This window comes from Sparus aurata, chromosome 17 (genome assembly GCF_900880675.1).
Source record: "Sparus aurata chromosome 17, fSpaAur1.1, whole genome shotgun sequence".
Classification (NCBI taxonomy): Eukaryota; Metazoa; Chordata; class Actinopteri; order Spariformes; family Sparidae; genus Sparus; species Sparus aurata.
The window spans coordinates 26,702,592-26,725,308 of record NC_044203.1 but is presented as its reverse complement, the minus strand read 5'-3'; the positions used below and the strand labels follow the sequence as shown (position 1 = coordinate 26,725,308).

The 22,717-nt window shown below is 46.1% G+C and overlaps 1 protein-coding gene across 1 annotated transcript in view; it reads left to right on the top strand.

Annotated features, from left to right (window-relative positions):
• LOC115567848 (forkhead box protein O3-like) overlaps nucleotides 1-21,957 on the top strand; it is a 35,310-nt gene extending 13,353 nt beyond the window's left edge. The window contains exon 3 of the mRNA XM_030394703.1: nucleotides 17,383-21,957. Coding sequence (XP_030250563.1) covers nucleotides 17,383-19,101 — 1,719 coding nt within the window. The 3' untranslated portion in view covers nucleotides 19,102-21,957. The remainder of the gene's footprint in view (nucleotides 1-17,382) is intronic.
• Nucleotides 21,958-22,717: the final 760 nt, after the last annotated feature.

Genomic DNA, 22,717 nt, shown 5'->3' with positions numbered 1-22,717 from the left:
AGTAGATTATAGGGCTTCCAAGCAGGACTGGAAGCCAGACTTGGCTGCACTTCAGCTACACTCTGCACACTTCAGCTCAAGTGTGCGTCCATTAGTGCACTCCCATTGCACTCAGAGAGCCGTGCACTCTGAGATGCAACACAGGCGCGCACACATGCTACACACACACACACACACACACACACACCAATACATTTCTTATACGCTCTTCATACATGCAAAGCCCCCACAGACATGCAGCACGGTTAGCTTACAGTAGCGTTGCCCTCACACACATTTACCCAGAAAAAGCTACACTGACCTAGTCTTGCTCCGTCCCTCTCTCCCTCCCTCTCTCACTTTCTCTCACTCACACACACATTCACAATCTCTTCACTAGCCACCAGATTGCTTCCCGTCAAAATAAATAATTAAATGGCTGCAATAACAGCTTCCGAAAAAAGATCCCTCAATTAGTGCAAAATGGGTAAATGGCGTAGGGGTAGGGGCTGCGGGGGGAGTGGTATTTCGGGAACACACACACACACACACACACACACACACACATACACACAATCTGTTACGTAAGACAAGTCATGACCCAAGAAGGGTTTTTACGCTGTTGTGCAACGGTAATTTGCCCCCCTCCCCTTTAGCAATCAGCTTAGCGAAGTCTTTTCTCAAATCCTTACAAGTGATCCATGCCCAAAGAGCGGCCGGAGAGAGATCTAGATGAGTGGAGTGGAGGTGCAAGGGGGGCAGCTGAGGGGATGATGCTGGGGTCAAGGCTGTGTGTGTGTAAGAGTGAGAGAGTGTGTGTGTTCAGGGAGCTTTCTTTGTACAATTCCAGGGCCGTGTGTCTGGAATGGTGATTAGGAAAAGGTTGTAATTCCTGCAAGAGAATCCGTGTGTGTGTGTGTGTGTGTGAGAGGGAGAGAAAGACATGTGGGGCTGAACAGTGATGTTCCTGTAGAGAAAGGTGTACGTGTGTGTGTTAGCAGAGGATGTGTGATAAAGGTGTGATGTTACCTGGCTGCGATGAGAGAGAGCGGAAACTGGAGGATAGATGGGTGTTTAATGGAGCGGCCGGGAGCTTTTCCAGCCCGTCTGACCACCGAGGTCAGTAATTACTACGGATTCGCCAAATCCCCTCATGGAAATAAAAGCATGATTCAGCTTCTAAATAGGCTGCAACTAATTATTATTTACATTAGTGCTTTAGATATGGATTATGTTAATTAATAAATGAATCGTTAAGTGTATAAAATGAAGAGCAAGGCTGAAGACGGCCGATTCAAGCGTCTGAAGATTCAATGACCTTCTTTAAATTGCTTATTTTGTCAAGTTTTAGTGTGTCTCCTGTCTTAAGTTCAAAGTGTTGAAGACAAGCTTCGAGACCATATTCTCACGGCGGCCATTTTCCTGACGTCATGCTCGCGGTGGCTCAAATATTGTACGGCTGTGTTCAAGGTGTCAGGTTGTATAAAAGCAGGAAATCATAAAAAACGTTATCATTTCATCGCTTCCTGATCGATCAGCAACTCGAATAACAATGGAGAATAAAAATCCAGAGAGACGTCGGGCTGTATTTCCAGGTACAACAACATATTTGATAACCCATTAGCCTCTAGGGGACATTGGCAGTCAACAACCTCCTCGCTCACATTACTGTTTGTTGGTGTTACACAATTTAAAAAAGGCATGAATTAAGTCATATATGTTTAAGCCTGAAAGTAAAACACACTGGATATAATCAAGTAAGGTTAGCTAGGAAGTGGTTGAATGTTAACATTAGTTATCAAATATGTTTTATTTACCTTGAAATAATGTAATACAGTAATACAGCCTACAGTTAGAAAGAAGCGTCTATAAACATGGAAGAGCTGCAAGAAAAAAATTGTAAAGTTAGTTTGCTCGGTCGACGGAAGTCTATAGTGTGCATACTCTCTGGGCACAGAGATGACAGTGGGTAATTGTGGGTTAGTGTTAGCTTTAGGGAATTTTGAGCTATTTTGGCTTCATGCGCCACTTTAATAGCAATGAATGGGGCTCTGTCTCCAACACTGTATCCAGATTATAATTTAACGTCCTCGGTCTTCAGTTACAAATCTTGTGTGGATCACATAATTGACCTATCATTCTTGTTATTTCTAATTATTTTAACAATAGATTTGATTTTACGGTCCAATGTTGAGTTTGATGTGCCACTTTTTGGAAGACGAAGGCCTCTGTGGCCTCGTTTGCCTCGTAGCTGTCACACCATCCGCTGCTGCACCTGATCCGTCACGTGTTCCCTGCGCAAAGGCTCACATGCCATTTTTTTATTTTCTGACTCCATGCCATCGCTAAACCTTCAATCTTTTAGCAGAGCTGGCTTTGGGCCAGATCGTATTGTTGTCATCACCAGGGCAATAACGCTAAACTACGCTCACAGCAGGTGCCAAAAAGCAAGCTCACAAATGTTTCACTGGGACAAATGTATTACAGAATAGGCCTAATCTGTGTGTGATAAATGCTACGTCAAGACAGCAAACAGATGGATCCCTGGACCTGGGAAACCCACTGAGTAAGCAAACGAGGGGGGAGACTTAGCACTTGTGCTAAGGCAGCTAGCATTGTGGAGGCTGCTCTGTTAAATGTCAGGCATGTTGACTCTAGTATTCAGCGCAGGGACTCGCAGCGCAGGTCACAGACCTGGAGGGATACAGGGGGGGATCAGAGGGATCACTCTGACTAAAGAGAGTGAGTTAGTGAAAGCAGTGGCGGTGGAATGGCTGATCGACGTGAAGCGTGCCGACACAAAGTGTGAGACAAATGGACGGATTGATGGGCAGACGTACAAATGAATGAGCTGATGGTCGAAGGGCTGGCACGAACGACCGCAGGTGATGAAGTGCCGAGACGGAGCGAGCGAGGGAGGGAGGGAGGGAGTGAAAAGAGCTGAATGTCTCACATGTGTAGAACAGTTGTTTCACCTTGCTTGCGGTTAAGAGTAGGTCAACTAGCAATGATGCTTAGTGCGAGAAGGAGGATCGACGCAGAGTGGGTGAAAATGGGAGCAATGGGCTGTAATGGAAAGATGTACGCGAAGGAGGGAAAAGCAGGATGGATAAATCCGGAGCTGGGGAACTGAAAAGCCGCAACGCAGCGTGCTTAAGTGAGGGCACGGCTTGAGAGATGCAGGGAGGGACGGAGAGGGTCAATCAGAGATGCAGAACGAAAGGGGGTTGGGGCAGGGGGGGTGGGTTGGATGGATGAAGGGACAGAGGGGAGAAAATGACAGGGGAGGGGGCCGGCGATGGGGTCTCTGCGGCGGGGCGGTTGCGTGACTGAGAGGAAAGTGCACCGCTGTGTGTGTAATGCTCTCAAGACGGATATTAAGACGCACCGCCCGACTCGTGCTGCCCCTCTCTCTCCCCCGTTCCTCCTTCACTCTCCTCCATTCTGCTCCCTCTCTCGCTCCCTCCGTGTCCACTAATGATCCTCGCGTCCTGCCACACTGCCAGGCTGAGTGATGCCCACTGACAGTCGCACTCAGGCGGAAACACTGCAGCCCCCCCCCCCCCCCCCTTCCAGGAGTGCTGTGACACACACACACACACATACACATAAGATACAGAGGTGTAGCACTTTCTCACATACATGTATCAGCTCATGCAAAGCTGCTGACAGATGTGTGTGTGTGTGTGTGTGTGTGAGAGAGAGAGAGAGAGAGAGAGAGAGAGAGAGAGAGAGAGAGAGAGAGAGAAGAGAAGGGAGAGAGAGAGAGAGTATGCGACCATCAACCACAGACAGACAGACAGACACACACACACACACAAACAAACACACACACAGAACCCTTCACAGTCACGCACTTACAGTAAATATGCCTCCATCCAGCTGCATCTGTCTTCAGGAATTTTTATGTGATGGATAGATGTGGGCCATCGAGGTAATCACAGGGTACAGCTCGCTCGATAATGATGCTACCAGTCTCTGTTTTGGCCTGTGAGCCCGATCACAAATGACTTCAGTAGGAGCGGACGCAGCGACAATGAAAAGAAGGTGCAAAACACCGGCTCGCATAGGGGCAACGCCGAAATGTTCGTTTGTTTTTTCTGCAGGTACGGCATCGAAAGTTGCCGATTAGTCATTTGACATGATGCATATGCAATCTCACTCACTTTGCAATTCAGATGACATAATTAGACAAAAGGGGATAAATGCGTTGAAGCGTTCCGAGTTAAATCGTGAATCTCTCTTGAACTCAACCTCTTAAAGTGCAGCGAGCATTTGCCAATGCAGTCCATTCTCAAAGGTTAATTCCCCTCTCAGTGGTTTCCTTCCATCACGCCCGGAGTGTGTTGGCAGCGGAGGCAGGACTGCTCAGGGAAAGTAGCTCGTGGTGCTGCTAGCTTTTTTAAAAAGTCTGTGGCGAGGGGCCCAAATGCATGGGGGCATCCTATGGAGGTGGCCTTTGTAGGTAAGAAATGCAAGTCTTTTTATAGACATATATGGTAAGCCTCCTTTATATTTAACGCCTTTTGACTGATACCGAGGGAGGAATACAGTGGTTCCAACGCCTCGGAACATAAACTGAGAAGCTAGGGTGTGAAGAACGTCCAGAATGTGATAAATTAATGTTAAGACACTTCTTTAGAAACATTTTTCAAAAATTCAAAGAAATTCTTTGTTCTCGTTCGTTGCATACGATACGTTAACATGGATCCTCTTGATGTCAGGGCAGTTGTGGGAGTCCGAGAAGGTGTCCTGGCTGAACCTACCTAGATGCTAACGCCAACATGGAGTTAGCGCTGCAGCTGTTGTTTATGAGTTGAATGATCGCATTGTTTCCACAGTCGCTACAGAAGTGACATGGTTAACTTTCTTTTGTAACTTTTAACTTTTGTTACTTTGTATTTATGAACATTTCTCACATCATCCACATTCTAGAAAGTGGGGACAAAAAGGCAGATAAGCGAGAGGAAAAAACAAAGGCAATATTAAACACAAGGTCGTGGGACAAAATGTGCGTATTTTTAAAACCAAATGTTAGATTACATGGTGCGATATTTATGAGAGATTTGTCTGACTGGCTAAATGAACACACACCGCTTCTTTTTCTACCAATTCTTTTTTAGTCATCTGATCCAAAAGGCCTTTGACGGCCTTCAAACTTGTAGCCAGCGAGATATTTAGGAGGTGGCCAATCGTCTCAACTTAGCCCGTCAACATGGTTAACTTTTAAAACCCCAAAAGACGGCAGAACTAAAAAACTGAAGCGACACATTAACTACACGTCCGTTAAGTATCTATAAAATTACAGTGTAGTATTTTTGACAGCTGAGTGCGTGGTGTTTGCAGCCCAGCTAAAATGTGTGGTTTGCGTTATGTTTATGATGCACATCGGTGTCACACATTAAATTTAGCTGCAGTCACAGGATGATTTGTTAAGTTTCTCAACCCGTCGCCTACGTATGTGACTAATTTCGCTGTGTTGAATGCTCCCTATAGAAATGTTCAGTGTGATGTTTTTGTCTGACATGTTGTATATAAAATGGGGTAAAGCTGCGATGGTCAATCATCACTATTAAATTAATCGGCAACTATTTTAATAATCAGATGGTTGGTTTGAGTTATTTTCCAAGAAAGAAAGTAGAAATTCTATAAATTTCAGCTTCTTGAATGTTAATAATTTCTGTTTTTTTCGCTCGACTATGACAGGAAACCGAGGATCTCTGTGTTGTTGATGAAACAAGTTATTTAAAGACGTCATCTCTGGCATTTCTCGCCATTTTCTGACATTTTATCGACCAAGCAACTAATTGATTGTTTAAGAAATTGACCGACAGATTAATCGACAGTGAAAATAACTATTAGTTGCAGCCCTGACTTAGGGAACACCTAGTTATGTTTCATGTTGATAGAAATGGTGCTTGTGTGTGAAATCCTGCTCTGTCCCCCATATAGAGGCTAATAGCTTTCCATTACTTCCCATTAAAAAATTCCCATCACTGGCCCTTTCTCCATTCCCGTACCTATCCCGCCATAATCCAACCGATCCGAGCAGAGGCCCCGATCCTGACTGCCGAGGAGAGGTTAGGAAATAGGTCACAGCATCTCACTCCTCTAATTAGATGCTGTGAGTGTATGCATGTCTGTGCATGTGTGTGTGTGTTTGTGTGTCTGCGTATGCGTCTGCACGCCGGGTGCTCTTAATCCGTACGTGGCCTCTATGGTAATGGAGAGAGTCTTGGGAAGACGCGTTAACCCGCATCAGGATTTTTCTGACGTCAGTGCTTGAATTGATGATGAGGACAGTCGGCGATGAGGATGCCGAGGCGGAGAGGTTTCCCCTGGAGTAAAAAATAAAGGGTCAGATTCGGCCATAAAAGATGCATGTGAAGCATTAACATTCCCGAAGAACAAGCTCCACTTCAGAGGGGCGCTTTGGCCTACACGGCCCGGTGTCACGGGCAGGTTAGGATTCACTTAGGGCTCAAACCATCAGTGAGATGTATCTCCCGACTTCTCGGTGGAAGTAAATGGCATTTAAGGTGAAAGAGCTCTTCACCTCTCTCTCGGGAGCCCTGCTGATTTGTTCCATCCTCCTTTTTTCAGAAATGCATCCACGCAGGGGGGTCGAGGAGAGACATACGTCTGCCTCTGCAGTTTTAATGTCCGCCCGTGTTTTTCTGTTCATCTCAGGACGTGTGCGTGCGCGTCGACATGACCAAGAAATCGACTTGTTCATAAAAAAGCCTGCGTGAGTCATTTGGAAGTTTTTTCCTACTGTTTCAGCGGCTCGGCGGGGTGTGCGCGAAGAGGGCAAGGGGGTAAACAATCGGCACACACTGGGAGGAGAGGATGAGAGAGAGGGAGAGGGAGGATGTGTGTGTGTGTGTGTGTGCAGGCATGCGGGCATGAGCCAGAGCTTGTGTGTGTGTGTGTGTGTGTGGGGGGGAGATGGAGTATAAGAAAGAGAGAGTAGCGCGGGGCTAGTCTTAATTACGTTTTCAGGAGGCTCTTAAAAGGTCATGGCACGCCTCCGCACCCCCTCCCCACCTCCACCAACACCGCCACCGCCACGCCCCGCCGAAAATTTCACTATCCCCCCCCCCTTTCCCTTTCCCTCCCTCCCGTCCTCCTCTCCCTGCCTCACCTCCCCATCGCGATCTATCCAGTCATCAGCCCCCCATCTGTGCACATTAGCCATTCATGAACACACTCATTAGGGTGGGAGTTTGAAGCGATTGTGTTCACTAGTCGGCGGCTGGAGCGTGGCGATTAATATTTCAGCGTCTCCCGTCGAGGAGCTGAGAGCAAGTTTGGCCCTCTTAGGCTAAAGAGAGAGAGAGAGAGTGCCTTCCCCCTCCCTTTCTCCCCCCTCAACCCCAACAAACCTTCCTCCTCCTTCCCCTCTCCGACTCCGCAACTTACAGTACGTTGCCCCCCTATTTCGATTTATTGCACACACACTGATGATTTGGATACACATTTTTGCCCACAAACACACACACACACACACACACAGAGAAGACCCTAACTCAAACTGACTTAATTGGGCTCTTTTTTGTTTCAGGAAACAGGGGAGAGAGGAGGAGGAGGGAGGGAGAGAGGAGGCAGGGGGAAAGGGGGGTAAATCCTGTCTTTTCTTGTCCCCCCCGTCTCCGCCTCACTCCTCTCAGTCGGTCCGGAGTGTCTATCTCTCGCTCGCCTTCATTTTCTCTCCTTATGAGCTCCGCGCCCGAATTGGTCAGGCTCGAGTCTGAGGTCGGAGAGGTTGAGGCGGGCGGTGGGTGGTATTCTTTACTGTATATAACCACAGCGAGCTCGTTCAGGCCGGATCGATACTCTCCCTCGTTCGCACTGTACGCCGCTACTTGGAAAAAAAATTTAAGGCAGCCAGGAGCGTCGTGGGTTATCAGGCAGTCAATATTTGAAGCACTGCTCCTGAATACAGAAACCACTTTGACCCCGCAGTTGAGATCCCTCCTCCCTTGATTTTCGCAAGCATCCTGCTTCTGAGGGGCCCGTGTCCACACCAACGTAGATGAATTTTGAAACATGTTTTTCTGTTTGGCAGCGCTTTTGATCGGCAACAGTTGACAGTTGGATCGTAATGGAAAAAAAGGGAAAGACGGAAGAGCCGGTGTTCTTCTGTAAATGTGGACGTAGCTGTCGGTTCATTGTCGCGCGCGCGTTGTCGTGAATCCTGATGGCAAAGAGCACACACGAACAATGACATTTCTAAGTGGTTTGAGTGTGTTTTGTCAAAAAGACCTGTTTAGAAATGATCTCCAAGTGTCACCGTGGAGTGAAACATTCAACAGAGTCCGATTTTTCAGATTTAACAACGTTGAGGACTGTCTGAGTGATGCGGTCAGTGAAACCACTCTCGTACTTGATCTCATTCTTCTGTCTGAGGCTACGTACGCTGATATATCTATGAATTTAAAAAAACCCATTATTTTCTGTTTCGTCCTTCCATCCGATTCAAAGTGAGATTCTCTACACCTTAAAGCTTTTTTTTTTTTCCCAGAGTGAATGAATCAAAAAAAGCTGTGGTGGATGCTCAAAAAAAAAAATACTTCCAAAGCCCCAATGGTACTTCCCGGGCTGTCACATTAAGATGATAGATTGTACCAACCAGTTGCATACATTGACAATTAAATGTCACATAAATGAAAAAAAACAACAACAGAAAAACAAGAATACAACTAATAATCACAGAGACGTTTGCGGGCTAAGAGGTTTTGGCTGTGTTTTTGAAAAAGCTTGAAAAGTTGTCAATCATGTGCTGAGTACTTTCGACAGCTCCTCCAACAGGTAGCATTTATAGCCATCATTCACAAACAAAATCACTATTTTATTTGTACAGTCTGACAACAGAAACTGAAAGATATGACAGCGACGACGTCCATAGTGTGTGTTTGGCATTGAAACAAAAAAATAATGGATCGTAGGAAGTCAGAGGTGGCTGCTACCCCGCTGATACCGAGTTGAGCATCCGACTGTTTTTCTTCTTTTTTTTTTTTTTTTTAACCGTCCGTCTATGAGTTTTTGTACACTTCAGACTTTAAAAGGATAAATTCACCCACAAATTAAAAGTCGTTATCTCGAGTTTTCGGTAGTTCACAAAACATTTCGGGAGCTTCACAGCGAAAAACAGAGTTGCAGCATTCTCCGAAACATCTGAAGTAGTTAGGGACTTGTTTTAAAATGTAAAAAAACAACCCCCCCCCCCCCCAAAAAAAAAGGATCAAATGGATCCATACAGCCCGTCTGGTGTAATCTCAGCCTCCAAGAATCCCAGAGGTCAAAAACTGATTTGAAAAGATGTTTCATTTTACACCCTCGATCATGGCTGAGCTAACGCTTTCAGTTTAGCAGCAACAGTGAAAATTTTGGAATGAAAAGGAGTGTAAATAATGTTTTTTTCAAATCAATTCGTGATCTCGGGGCTTATGGTTTTGACGTCAACAAGCACCCATCTACTTCAGTTGTTTCGGAGAATGCTGCAAACGCCGTTTTGCCGTGAAGCTCCAAAAAATGCTTTGTGGAGTGCAAAAAACATCACCCTACATCCCATCCATACGCGCGTGAGTAGACAACGGCTTACTTTTAAACATTTTGGTGAACTTATCCTTTAAGAAAAACAGCCTGAAAACATGCTATTGGTGTGCTTTACTGTGGAAATGGCATGAGAGAAATAAAAAACGGTTTTCAAATAACCTCACAGGGTTATTGGTTGCGTTTGTGTACTTTGTTGTGCGGCCTCATTGTGCACAGGGAAAGCATATGCGCCACATTATATGTGTGTTTGGCCGCGCAGCGCTATTCTATGGTTGAAGGATAGAGGCTGTTGCCGAAGGTCAAGGTTGGTTCGGAAGAGGGGGTTACAGAGAGAAATGCCTCCATACAGTCTTTAACTATCTCGGCTTCTGTTGTTCACATCCAAGAGGGCCTCCACATTCAAGTCCCCCTACAACTCTCCTTTGTTCCCCCATCCTCTTTTTGTTCTTCACCCACCTCTGCCCTCTCGACCCTCCCCCCGCAGATACACTAGACACCCCCCCCGCCCTCCCCTGCTCTCCCCTGCTTTTAATTCTAAGCATGCCATTCACCATCTTCTTCTCCGCGTAGGTTTGCAAATAAGTGGGAGACTATGGGCTGTGCGTGAGTAAGTGGTAGTCTGCAGGCTGAAGTGTTGCATGTGGGGTAGGCATTCATGGGGAGCACACTGATGGCTAATGAAGTTCCTCTGCACCTCGTAGCCCTATTAAACCGCTGCCCCCTACCTCTACCCACTTCACCCCCCACCTCCCGCTTCTCCCCGAGGGAGAGAGTTGGCAGGGAGCGAGCCGGCTGCTATGGCAACAACAAGGAACCCTCCCTCTCCCACAGGTCTCCTTAGCAACTGGTAGCTTGGCATTGCGGTAATGAGTGTGCCCGGTGTGCCAGGCTTTGTGTCATGTTGGCATGTGTGTGAGAGAGTGTGTGCATAGGTGTGCGTGCATGTGTGTGCGTGTTTGACCATGCATGTGTGGCTGTTTGGTGCGGTTTGCCAATTTAGGTGAGAGTTAAAAATGTGTGATGACAAAGAGACGGGGAGCCACTACTTGGTGCCGGTCCAACAAAAAAATTGTGAGGCTTATTTTATTAAAACGTTACCAAAACTGGCACTTGACTGTATCCACTTGTGTGTTCTGTGTCTGTGTTCTGCAGATGTGCGACTGTGTTCCAGTGCGATTGTGCATTATTTTTTTTCCGGCGCCCTGATTGCAGTCATTCTTCTCCCTACTGTAAAATTGAAGCAATTAAAGGGACGATCGGATGAATTTTGCATGCCATGTGCATGGCTGCCTATGAGTTTCCTGCTCTGCTGAAATTAAATTAAACGCTGAGAATGATGTTTATTAAAGTGTGATCAGAGGTGTGCACTGACCTTTAGAATGTGGGAAATGAGATTCTCATTGTTATGAATGAGATTATGTAGAGGCCGAGTGTGGAAAAAAAAAAAAAAAAAACCTGGGCCTGCATTGATTTCATTGTTGGCCGTCAGTTTCTTTGTACATAGCAGAGGGGAGGTTTCAATATAATCAAATCCACACTGTGCCTGTTGGCTATTAAACGGACTGATACACAAATATAGACACACAGGCACTCACATAAATGCAGATTGACTTGTGCAAGCTTTGCGCTCACACACATATCTCGCAGATCTTGTAAAAAAAAAAAAAAAAGAGCTGTAAAAGCCTCTCCAGAAACGTGCTGGTCTTTAACAAAAGCATGGCAAGCCCAGTGGAAAATGTTAGTTTGCTCCCTAGACGAGGTGTGAAGTGCGAGCAGGCGGCCGGCCCCACAGGTGGCCCAGCCCAAACACCTGTTGTGTGAATTCTCAGTGGGAGGGCGTGAGCTCTGCCTACCTTGCAGGTCCCGGTGGAAAAACCACACCTATGCGAGATGGTGACACGTGCTCACTCGTGTGCCCACAGCCACTCCGAGGCTCCCCCCGTTTTGTGCGTGGGCGTCAGACGTGATGCCCAGATTGTGTCCCCTTTGTGCCCACCGGAAACACTCAGCTGTCCCTGGCATCAGACGAGCGGATTTTCCGATCCCCTATCCGGGTCTCAGATGCTCTACTAATCTGTCAGCATCTATTTTTACCCACCAAAGCTGCGGCAGCCCTTCTCTATCCCACACCCTGCCACCCCAATGCCAACCCTTTCCCTTGGCGCCGGGGCGGGCACCGCTGATGACTCGCCAGCCATTGGATGCAATTAGTGCACAGTCAGGCAGGAATCCCCTACCAACTACATTACACCCCTCTCCACAGCCACTTCCTGATCTGAGGCTACCAGACACACTACCGCACACTTGCTTTCCATTTTAAGCCTTTTTATAAATGGCACTCCTGCAGTGTTGTGGAATAATAGGGTCGGATACAGAGCACCTTTCACAGTGCTCGAATCACTCTACTGTGCAAACTCAGTCTATTCAAGTACAATGGCAGCCAAGGGAATGCACATTTGAATTGCACCTGTTCAGATTTGGCGTTGAGATTAAGTGAAAGTTCTGTCTCTAATAGGACCAGCTATCGGTGTAAAGTCCTTCAGTTGCTCAGGCTCATTTTTAGCCCTTCCTGTAATGATCCTATAAAAAAATAATAAAAGCCTGAACTTTTTGCTGTTTTTCCTTTGAATCGTATTTATTCAACAAGAAATTACAAATGCTGCCAATCCTCGGAGACCCCACAGTGATACACCGAGATAGATGTGATTCCTAATCCCAGGTTTATTTCGTCGCCAACAAGGGCTGTAATGTGCCTTGCATGCCAATGCAGTCGTGACCACTGCTGTGGAGGCGATGATGGCATGTGGCAGAGAAGTAACTGTTTCTCACCTCCTAATAAAAGAGACTCCTTTTTAATCTTTTCAATTTGATTGCATTCCAAAAACAGGCCCGTCTGCCCATCTGTCTCTCTTAAAGAAGCCTCCTAAAGGGATTTTAATCATCTGACTCTGGGCTTCTCAGGCAAATAGCTACATCTCTCTCTCTCTCTCACGCACACACACACAGACACACACACTCTCTTTCTCTCTCTCTCTCTCTCTCTCTCTCTCTCTCTCTCTCCTTGTCTCTCTCGCACACACATACACACACACACAAACAATTTCCAATTTTCTTCCTTGTACTCACTGTCATAGTCTCACTTGTCTTCTCTCACTCTGTGATACACCATATCGTCTCAGCTCCATTGTGCCGTATCTGTGCAGCCATTAGGCCCTTCAGTCTCTCTTCAAGTCCCCCTCAGACACATAAAATTCCCCCAACCCTGTCCCTATTAATCCACATGGCTCTAAATTCTTTATTTCCCTTCAAAGGGACAACGCGAGCCGTGACATCAATCATGGAAAGCGAATATTTAGCCGGCGCTAATTTCCACCAATAGCCTGGAGACAGGCTTAGCTGACAAAACTCATTCCTGTGCTGAACAAAACTGCTTGTGTTGAAACCTCCCCTCCCCCTGATCCCTCCTGCCTTCTGCACAGGCAAAAAACAGCATCACAATAAACACAGTTAGTGCTTCTGTTACTCCCCCTTGATTTAGGCTTATCAAAATGAATGTGCACCGTAGAGGGATACCCTTTGACAATACATAATGGCTCCATTCTGCATGAAATGGTTTGGTAATACCAGTCGAGTGTGGCAAACGGCTTTACCCGGTGCCACTACAAGAACAGCTGCTGTGTTCTTAGCTGGGCAAGCGCACCACGCTGCTTCACCCTTGAGGTTGTTTGAATCGGGTGAGTGGTTTCTTTTTGCTGGTTCCCAGACCCCACTCACAGCCCTCAGTTCCTCACTCAGTTCTGTTTGAATGAGTGCGCATTGGCCACAAGATGGGTCTTATAAACCGTTTGACCTGTTTCCTCGCCCCTCCGTGTGTGAGCATGTGTGTGGGTGTGTGAGCGGGGAAAAAAAAACCCTGAGTGGGTTCTGATGGGGGGGGGGACTAATGGAGGGGGATGGGGTGAGTAGGGGGGCATTTGGAGGGCATCTCTTTGTGTGGCTTGGAGGGGCCCCTTGTGGTACCTCCATATTCCCACCCCTACCCCTCCACCTCCTGCTGTACCCCCCAAGCACAGCTGTCCCCATGCCAGTCAGGTTATCCCAGATGAACCATCGGGCTCATCATAACACCCCCTACCCCCATTCTACATCGAGTCCCAATTTAACGTCTGACTGACATCTTGGGAGTGGCAACAGAGGGACGCACTGGGCACCAAGCCAATGTGGGCAAAGTGGCGGTTAGACATTGTTGTATGGGGATATGGTATATTGAGCACCCATACTGGCCTCGTAATACAGCTGGTTTGTGTGGTTAGTCAGACCTTGATGTGTGCTAAGCCTCTGCAATGATAGCCATTAAACTTCATTGATTCCCAACCCCTAAATAGGCCTCTCCAGTCCCTGAATCAAACTGAGTTTGCATGGCAGAAGGGCGGGGGAACATCAGAGCAATTGATTGGTATTGTAAGATTTACAAGAGCCAGATAAATGGTTCTTAAAGAGGTTATTATGGATGAACACCAGGACAGTGTTTTCTGCTCATCAACAAATATTGAGCCATAATCTGTTGGACCAGACTCACACTAGAAATGTCTGTGTCTGCCTGGCTGGAACACCTCATTTCCTTCCTTGAGCCAAATGAAAAACCTCTTACTGCTTAGTCCACCTGTGTGTTCATGGAAAAAAAGTGTCAACATGTCAGATTTGTTAAAGAGGGCCTAAGCTTTTAATCTGAGGACAAAGAGTGCTATGCTGCAGCTTGGTAGCTATTGTCTGAATATCTAAATCAGGATTTTCAGGCCTTAATGAGAGTTGAACCCAAGCTGATTGTTTTCCTGCGGCCAAGAGAACCGTGTTCACCTTAATTGACTTTGATTGCTCCATAAACTATTACCTTTATCCTCTTAACACTTTATGGCCAAATTAACCCCTTTCAGCCTGATTTAGTGTCTCTAGAGGATGAAGGTGGATGTCCCTGATAACAACACAAGGAAGTCACACCACTACTTATGACTCTGTCTGTTCTTTTCAGCATTAAGGGTCCAGGCAGTGCATCTCTCTGTATAAACCCAGCCACTGGTTCATTCATTATTTAGAGCCCTCTCCACTCGGCCCATTGTATTAAAGGGGGTATGATTTGAATAGGAAGCAGCTTCCTGGACCCAGGCGTGTGATGTGTGTGTTCCTCTCTGTCATTGTATGTTTCTGTGGGCTTCATCCGTCTGGCTCAGCAAGCCAGGGGGCTGAAAGAGAATTTCCATTTTATGAATATTTAATACATAATAAAGTTTTCAATTTTATTCTATTCAACCCGTAGGGGTAAAAATGTGGCGACGCCAACCCTCAAGGACAGAGTGCAGAGTAAAGGTAGTTGATTCGATAGAGGCATCAAGAGTACGTTAACATCAGCTTACTGCCTCAGAAATCATCTACTAAAAATGCACACACGCAAACATTAAGCGTAGTTGAACATTACATATAACCTACATCCTATACATTTTTATGATGTCCTTATATCACACAGCTCAAACTTCCTTTATGCTGTGTAACTATTGGATCATAGCATATCCAGGCTGCCCGCTGTGGCTGCGGTGACCTGGCATGGCTCTGTGTGAGACACCCAGCTGGGAGTGCCCCTGAATCAACTTGGGATTAGCCCAGGATTGTCTGGGATTACTCGGGGATGGAGGGGGATTAGCAGTGACTGCTTGTTTTGGGGGCGTGAGGGCCATAGGCTGGCCAAATTGCCCCTGACTCAGACTCAGGGAACAGGAGGTGGACAGAACCACACCCACAGTTGAACCACCTGCAACCTGAGCTATTCTTAGATTTTAAAACACACACACACACAAACACACAGGAACAGGATGACAGGGAAAAACATGTGGTGGAAAACTACACGACAGGAAGCCATCAGCTAGCGATGATGATGCCATGGCTGGCCACTGTCCGAAATCTCTCAAATCTCTCTAGCAGGTGGATTCATCAGATAAAGAGGGTTTGGGATGATGACAAATCCCTCCAAGTTCAATGGGGCTGCTCTTCCCTCGTACAGGGATAAATCGCGATTGGAATCAGACAGGTCACACAGAGTTTCAGCATGAAGTGGTTCAGCTCTCTGAAAGATGCCCCATTTTTAACCGACCGTGGTGGAATGGCATGAAAGCTTACATATGTTTTAATTCAGGCATGCTCAGGACTTGATGGGATGGTTTGGAGTGGTATGATAGGTGGATGATCCAGCCAGGGTGAGACAGGGAGTTGGCGCGGCACGTAGAGAAGCCGTCAGAAGCAGGGAGCGGGCATCCCCTGCGGACCTGCACTGCCGAGATGAAAGGCTGTTTAGTGTTGGAGCAGCAGCATCAAACAACCGCCTCCTCTTGCATCCTTTCCCCCATCCCCCATCCCCCACTCTCCCTCCATCGCTCTCTCCCTCTCTTGACTCTCACCACAATATGATATAGTTCTGCTGTTGCACGTTTACCCGGTTGCCATGGTTACCCAATGCCGGAGGTGTCACAGCGAGATAACCCAAGGAGGCATTCACAGATCACCTGAATTCAGTTCGCCTGCCATTTATGTATTCTCCGCCGCAATTTGATTTATTTGTTTCCCTGCCGTGCAATTCAGTGTGAATACAAATAATCTGCAACATAATGGAGATGGTGAAGGTGTGACTACCCCTCAATCTGAATCTATCTATTGTACCAGTATATTCCTAAACCGCAGGAGGTGCTTTTGATTTGATATTTTCCTGCTTGAGCATCAAAATGCCTCATGCACAACAAAGAGCCGGATTGCAACGAAAGACTCTGTTGCACATCAGAAACCATCAGCATTCAGATGTAAATGATAATACCATAAAAAAGTATATCCTTGGAATGACTGAGTCACTGACTGTAAATGCCTGTGTAGAGGATAATTGGAAAGTAATTTGTGACACACTGTACAACTGAAGGCATAGAGATTGGAAGCGTAAGTGGAAAAGGAGTGTTGTATGCAAAGTAGTGTTTGAAATAAGGAAAAGAAAAATCTGAAAACATGTAGCACTCTGTGACAATAGAAAAAGAGGGATCATGATGCAGACAGAACACGGGAGGGGAAGGCAGATAGGCAGCGAAGGTAGATGTCGGAGGGTGGGATACATCCATTAGCCTTCCTTGCTCCCGGCTCAATCTTGCGATACATCCCCCCATTCAAACTACGAGAGCGAAGGAGACAGGGCTGGCACTAAGCCAGACTGGCACCGACTTCAAACATACAGTACACCCAACCACAGCAGCTTACATCAGCCTGGCTGAAAGGAGCAGTAGAGGAGGACAGATGGATTGACGGAAATGAAAGTGGGAGGATTGACGTGCATAAGGAGAGTGTCTTAAAACTGAGTTTCAGGTCGTTTCAGGTTGGATGACGCTGACAGGGTCTTGCTCCATGCCAGCTGTAGCCGTCCTCGGGACATGTTTGTGTTTCTGAATTTGCTCTCAGTTTTATGACTTTGGTTGACACTGATTGCACAGAGGGCTGTGTATCTACTCTCTATCTAATAATAGACATAGAAGCGACCTGATAATTTGCCGTATTATTTCTGTGACTCAGCATGTAAAGATGGAATGATTTATAAGCAGTTGTGACAGCTGTGGTTTGTGATTAAGTTTGTCAGCATTGTTGGTTCTTATGTTTGATGTCAAACATTCTTATTTTCCTCTGAAACATTTTATGAATCTTATGCAAATTTCACTAATTTAAAGCATTCCTCTTCTCGTTTGTATACACATAATAAGTAATGTGTATATATCACAATTTCATTTGGTGCTTCTCTCATCATGTGTCTCTCTCATCTCTCTGCAGAACTCAATCCGGCACAACCTATCCCTCCACACACGTTTTATCAGGGTGCAGAATGAGGGAACAGGAAAGAGTTCTTGGTGGATGCTTAACCCAGATGGTGGCAAGATGGGCAAAACCCCCCGCCGGCGAGCAGTCTCCATGGACAACAGCACTAAATACCTAAAAAGCAAAGGTCGCATCAGAGGGAAGAGGGTTGGCCGTCCTGGGATAGGAGCTGGGTCTGCTGTAGTGGGGCTTCAGGGCTCCCCTGACCATGGCAGCCCACCAAGGAAAGGCCACCCAGGATCTGGAGGTGCATCTGGTACAGACGGAGAGTTTGACGCTTGGACAGACCTTCATTCCAGGGCCAGTTCGTCGGCCTCTACCCTGAGTGGACGTCTGTCACCTATCCTCGCAGAGGGAGAGCCAGAGGAACCAGAGGAGGGTGGTCTGTCCTGTTCCACCTCTCCCCACCTCTACCCCTCACCGACCAGTGCCCGCTCTCCATCCATGGGGACAGGGAATCGCTGTCCTCCCTTGGAGCAGCTGCCTCAGCTTGCTAACCTAACAGGTGCCATCAGTCTAGATGAGCAACTGATGGAGGATAGTTATCATCACCATCACCCATCACAACAGCACCAGCAGCATCCAGCTGTTGGCAGACATAAGCACCAAACACCTGTCTACCACTACAGCTCTGGAGTGAAGGGACAGAGCCCCTATGGGACAGGAGTCTACAGTGCAACAAGCATGGGGATGTTGTGCCACCACTCACCCATGCAGACCATTCAGGAGAACAAGCCAGCCAGTTTCTCTGGAACCATGCGGGCGTACTCCAGCACCAATGCCCTGCAGAGTCTACTAACAGGGGGTCCAGCTGGCCAGCCATACTGTTCCAAGGACATGATGCTGGGACAGGAGAGGGAAAGCCATCCATTGATGAGTCAAACTACGAATGGAGTAGGCTCCAACCATCACAGCCACCTCCCCGGACACCACAATGGCCACAGCCACAGCCACAATGGACCTCTTAGTCACAGCTCAGCTCATAGCCATAACAGAACTCACAGCCATACTCATAATCACAACAATGTAACCAACCACAACCACAGCTCACCTCACAGCCTCGCCCACAACGGTCACAACCTCAGCCAGAGCCATAACCACACACCACCCCGGGCTGCGGCCCTGACCCCTCGCGGCAACAGCAATCAGCTCCACACCTACAACCACAAAGCTCCCTACCTGTACAGCCCCCCATCACATGCCCACCTCCCAGCATCCACCACCCTGCCCCCAAACCCAGCAGGTATGCTTGGCATGCCTCAGGACTCCTGCCATGTGGCCACTGCCCCACACCCCCGTCACAACCATTACCCTGACCCACAACACCAAGGCATGACTAATGGACCATACCACCACAGCCAGGGGATGGGGAATGGTAGTGTTGGTAGCAACTACCACGGCTATCACCAACCTCATCCTCATGAGAGACTACCAGCTGACCTGGACATTGACATGTTCCATGGAAGCTTGGACTGCGATGTGGAGTCCATCCTCCTCCAAGACATTATGGACTCTGGGGAGGAGATGGACTTTAACTTTGACTGCTCCCTAGCCCAGGGGGTGGGCATCGGCATGGGTATGGGCATGGGTGTGACCATGGGCATGGGGATGGGAATGAGCGGTCTGGCTGGTCCTCAGCAAGCTCACAGCAACCAGAGCTGGGTGCCTGGTTGAAGCCCAAGACAACACATCCTACCCTCTTAAAAGAACTACCCTACCCATGAAGCACTGTGCTCAACTGTGACATTCCTGACTTGACACAGAGACTATAGGACCAACACTCCCGTCTCTCTTTGTTGTCTTGACAATTCTCCTGTCGCCCTATCCTTTTTTGATTTCCCCTCCCCTCCGAGAGATCTAGTTCATGTCACATTAGGTTTTTCTTCATATCAGCTATACTGTGATGACAATCTCTCAGCTGTGCTAGCCCAACATCGCTTCTCATCTACCATGAGAACTGAACTCTCAATGCACTTTATTGCAAGTGGGTCACATCTTGCAGTGTACCGTGTTCTCAGAGCAGCTCAGGCAGAGCTTGGCATGTTTTGTAAGGTGGCTGTAGTGCTTGACGGCAACAAATGAGGAAATCACAAGCTCCGTTGATAAAGTGTCACATCTTGGCAGTGAATTAAAATTAGACTCCTTTTCTCATATGCTTTCATTGTCAGTGCTGCAGACAGTAATTTGTGCAACAACAAAAAAAATCTGCAGTTGCTTTATGATTAGATCCTTGATTTTCAAATTAGTTTTTCATAGAACCTTTGACTTTGCCTGCTCCTTATCACTCACCTCAAGTTAAAGATATAATACAATAAATTAATAAAACATTCAATTTAATAGGTTTTGACACAGGTCTGAATTTAACAAAACCGATTCCAGAAAAGTTGTGTAAAACGTAAAAGAAAACAGAGTGCAACTGTTTTAAGTGTTACAGATCAACGATGCCACTTTCACATTCAACCCTGACCCTATAACCTGTTACCAATTAACCTGTTTACCTGTGGAGAGTTCCAAACAGGTGTTTTTAAGCATTCCACAACTTTTCTCAGTAGTTTTTTTTGCTCTTATTGCACCTTGTTCAGTGCTAGCATCAAATTCAGATTGAGCATATTCTTACAAAAATGAATTGAGCTGATAAGGTAAAATATTAAATATGTTGTCTTTGTACTGTTTTCAATAAAGTACATCGTGTTCCATCTTCTATAGGAATCGGGGTCGTAAATAATTATCTGCAACCAGTTTTAATGATAATGACATTCACATGTTCATCAGATCTTACAGCAGCAGCCCTGTTATTTACAGCTTCACGCATTCAGTCCTTGGCACTTTGACTTCTCTCTTGGACGTACCGTTTTTTTTTTAACGCCCTTTTGCCATTGGTTCGAGAATATTGTCACTACATCGCTAAATGGATTCTATCATTACTGGCTAGCAAGCAATTTGGTGAATTAAAATGCTGTATCACCTTGTCTCACCTGGGCTTCTCGTGCCAGTTTCTCTCTCTCTCTCTCCTCAAAGTCTCTCCTTCTCTCCGGCTGCCAGTGGAGACAAAGTGACCATTCCTCACACCGAGCCATTAATGTGGCTTGATTGAAATTCAGCATCTTGCTTTTAATCTCCAAAGTGATGCGGCAGCGATGCGTCATTATTGAGAATCTAACACGTTGTCCTCCCATCTCTCACCCCGACCGTCCAGGCCGCCGCTCGCCTCTCCGACTTAATGTGCCAAGAAAGCGAGACAAAACTGTGATTAACGCGAAGTCACTCTGCCTGCTGTCCTGCTCTGAGAAGGGGCCAATGTCACTGTCCGCTTGCCTGCTCACAGAGGGTACACACAAAGGAAAAGATGGAGACAAGGATAGAACAAAAAGTCTGTTGTTACAGTGGGATCAATCATTAGCCTCAGTTTCCATTCTCTTTGGGTGTGTGCGTCTGAAAACAGGTAGTGTATTCGTATTGTAAATCATCTGCATTATCTGTATTTTGTGTTCCCCTGTTCCCATGTTTTCAGTGCTTATACCCTGAGCTTCAAAAATACTCAAACAGGTGCAAAGGGAGAGATTTAAGGAGAAAACAATCAGCCAATCCGAGTGGCATGAGTCTATGTGAAACAGGGTTGTAACGCCCCACAGCCATCCGCATCCACTTTTCGTGTGTTTATTCTGTTGTCTTGTAGTTGTTGTTGTATTGTTGAAAATTCTAAGGACCAACGAGGACAGCGCTGAAATATCCATGTTGTAAGGATGGAATTCAATGGTGAAATGATGTTGGTTGTGCAGTTATGACCTTCCCCTGCTCCAATCCCGTGCACCCCCTCCCACATGTGCTCTGCTCAACTGTCTCTGTGTTTTGTGAGTGGGGAAGTCTGAAGCTTGTTTCTCACTGGCCTTGGGAGAGAAAAAAAGAGGACACCCCTATTTTCTAGTTCCCTCAAGGAGACTCTGTGCTTGGCCTGTGCCAAGTGCGGCACACACAAAGGAAAAGAGGGGAGGGTTGAGGGTGGGATTGGGGTTATTATTACAGCCAAAGGTCAAGCACGGCACAGACTATCAGGCCCATAATTGAAGTAAATACCTTTTATTTCAGGGCCTTTAGCCGCGCTGGTTCCAGTTAATCTCCATGCGGAAAATGTGTGGAATTTTCTAAGCAAATGGGCCTCACAAAGCAGTTATGTTATAACCTATGCTACAGACATTTAGCAATGCCCTGCTATTGGAAAGAGAGCTATATATGATGTCTAATTTTCCTATATTTATTTATGAAAGAGATTGGTCTTTGTCACACCTAAATGTGGTAGTTGTTTGAGTCAACTCCTATCCCCTTCCTCTTTTTTTCTCTGTTTTTTAAGATGTCACTCTCCCTTTGCCCCTTTTACTGACTTTTATTTTGTACAAAATCTATATATTAAGAATATTGTATAATAGTTTTTAAAAATCTCAAAATAATAATAACAGTTTTGTTGTCTATTTCTTTTTTAAGAGAATGTATCTCATCATCTGGTGACTGTTAAATAAATGAAATTAAAAGAAACACTGTCCCGTTCCTGTCTTTGCTGGTAGCACTTTACATTGGAGTTATGGAGCCAAAGAACAAAGGGTTATAATGACGGCGCACATTTAAAGATGGCAACCAGACAATCTAAACAATCACAAAGAAATCTTTGAAGTCAAAACTGGTAATTACTTTATTAAAATATTGTAATTCATCCTCACTTAGAAATAGTTTTTTTTACGTAGTGACCATGAATTGTGTAGTAACAAATGTGTAAAGTAAATGATTTTATTGGATTGCATGCTAATATTACCAATTTTAGGACTTTTTACATGATTTTGAGGGTGTCACTCATAGAAAAATATTCTAAAAACGAGAAACCGGTATTACCTCATGATTATCAGCTTATTACCTCATGATTATCAGCTTATTACCTCATGATTATCAGCTTATTACCTCATGATTAACAGGTGATTACCTCATGATTATCATCTTATTACCTCATGATTAACAGATGATTACCTCATGATTATCACCTTATTACGTCATGATTATCATCTTATTACCTCATGATTAACAGGTGATTAACTCAGATTATCAGCCGATTAGCATTAGCAGGTCACTGTATTGTACTGTTACTAAATATGTTTGCCTCATTGCTATCTTTAAATGCCCATTATTGTCCTTTGTGTCTTGGACACTTATTTCTATTTCATGAAAACACAAAAATGTACCTTTTTCTCACAATTGAAACGTAACTCCATTCACACACGCCGACAAGCGCCTACCCTCCGTTGGC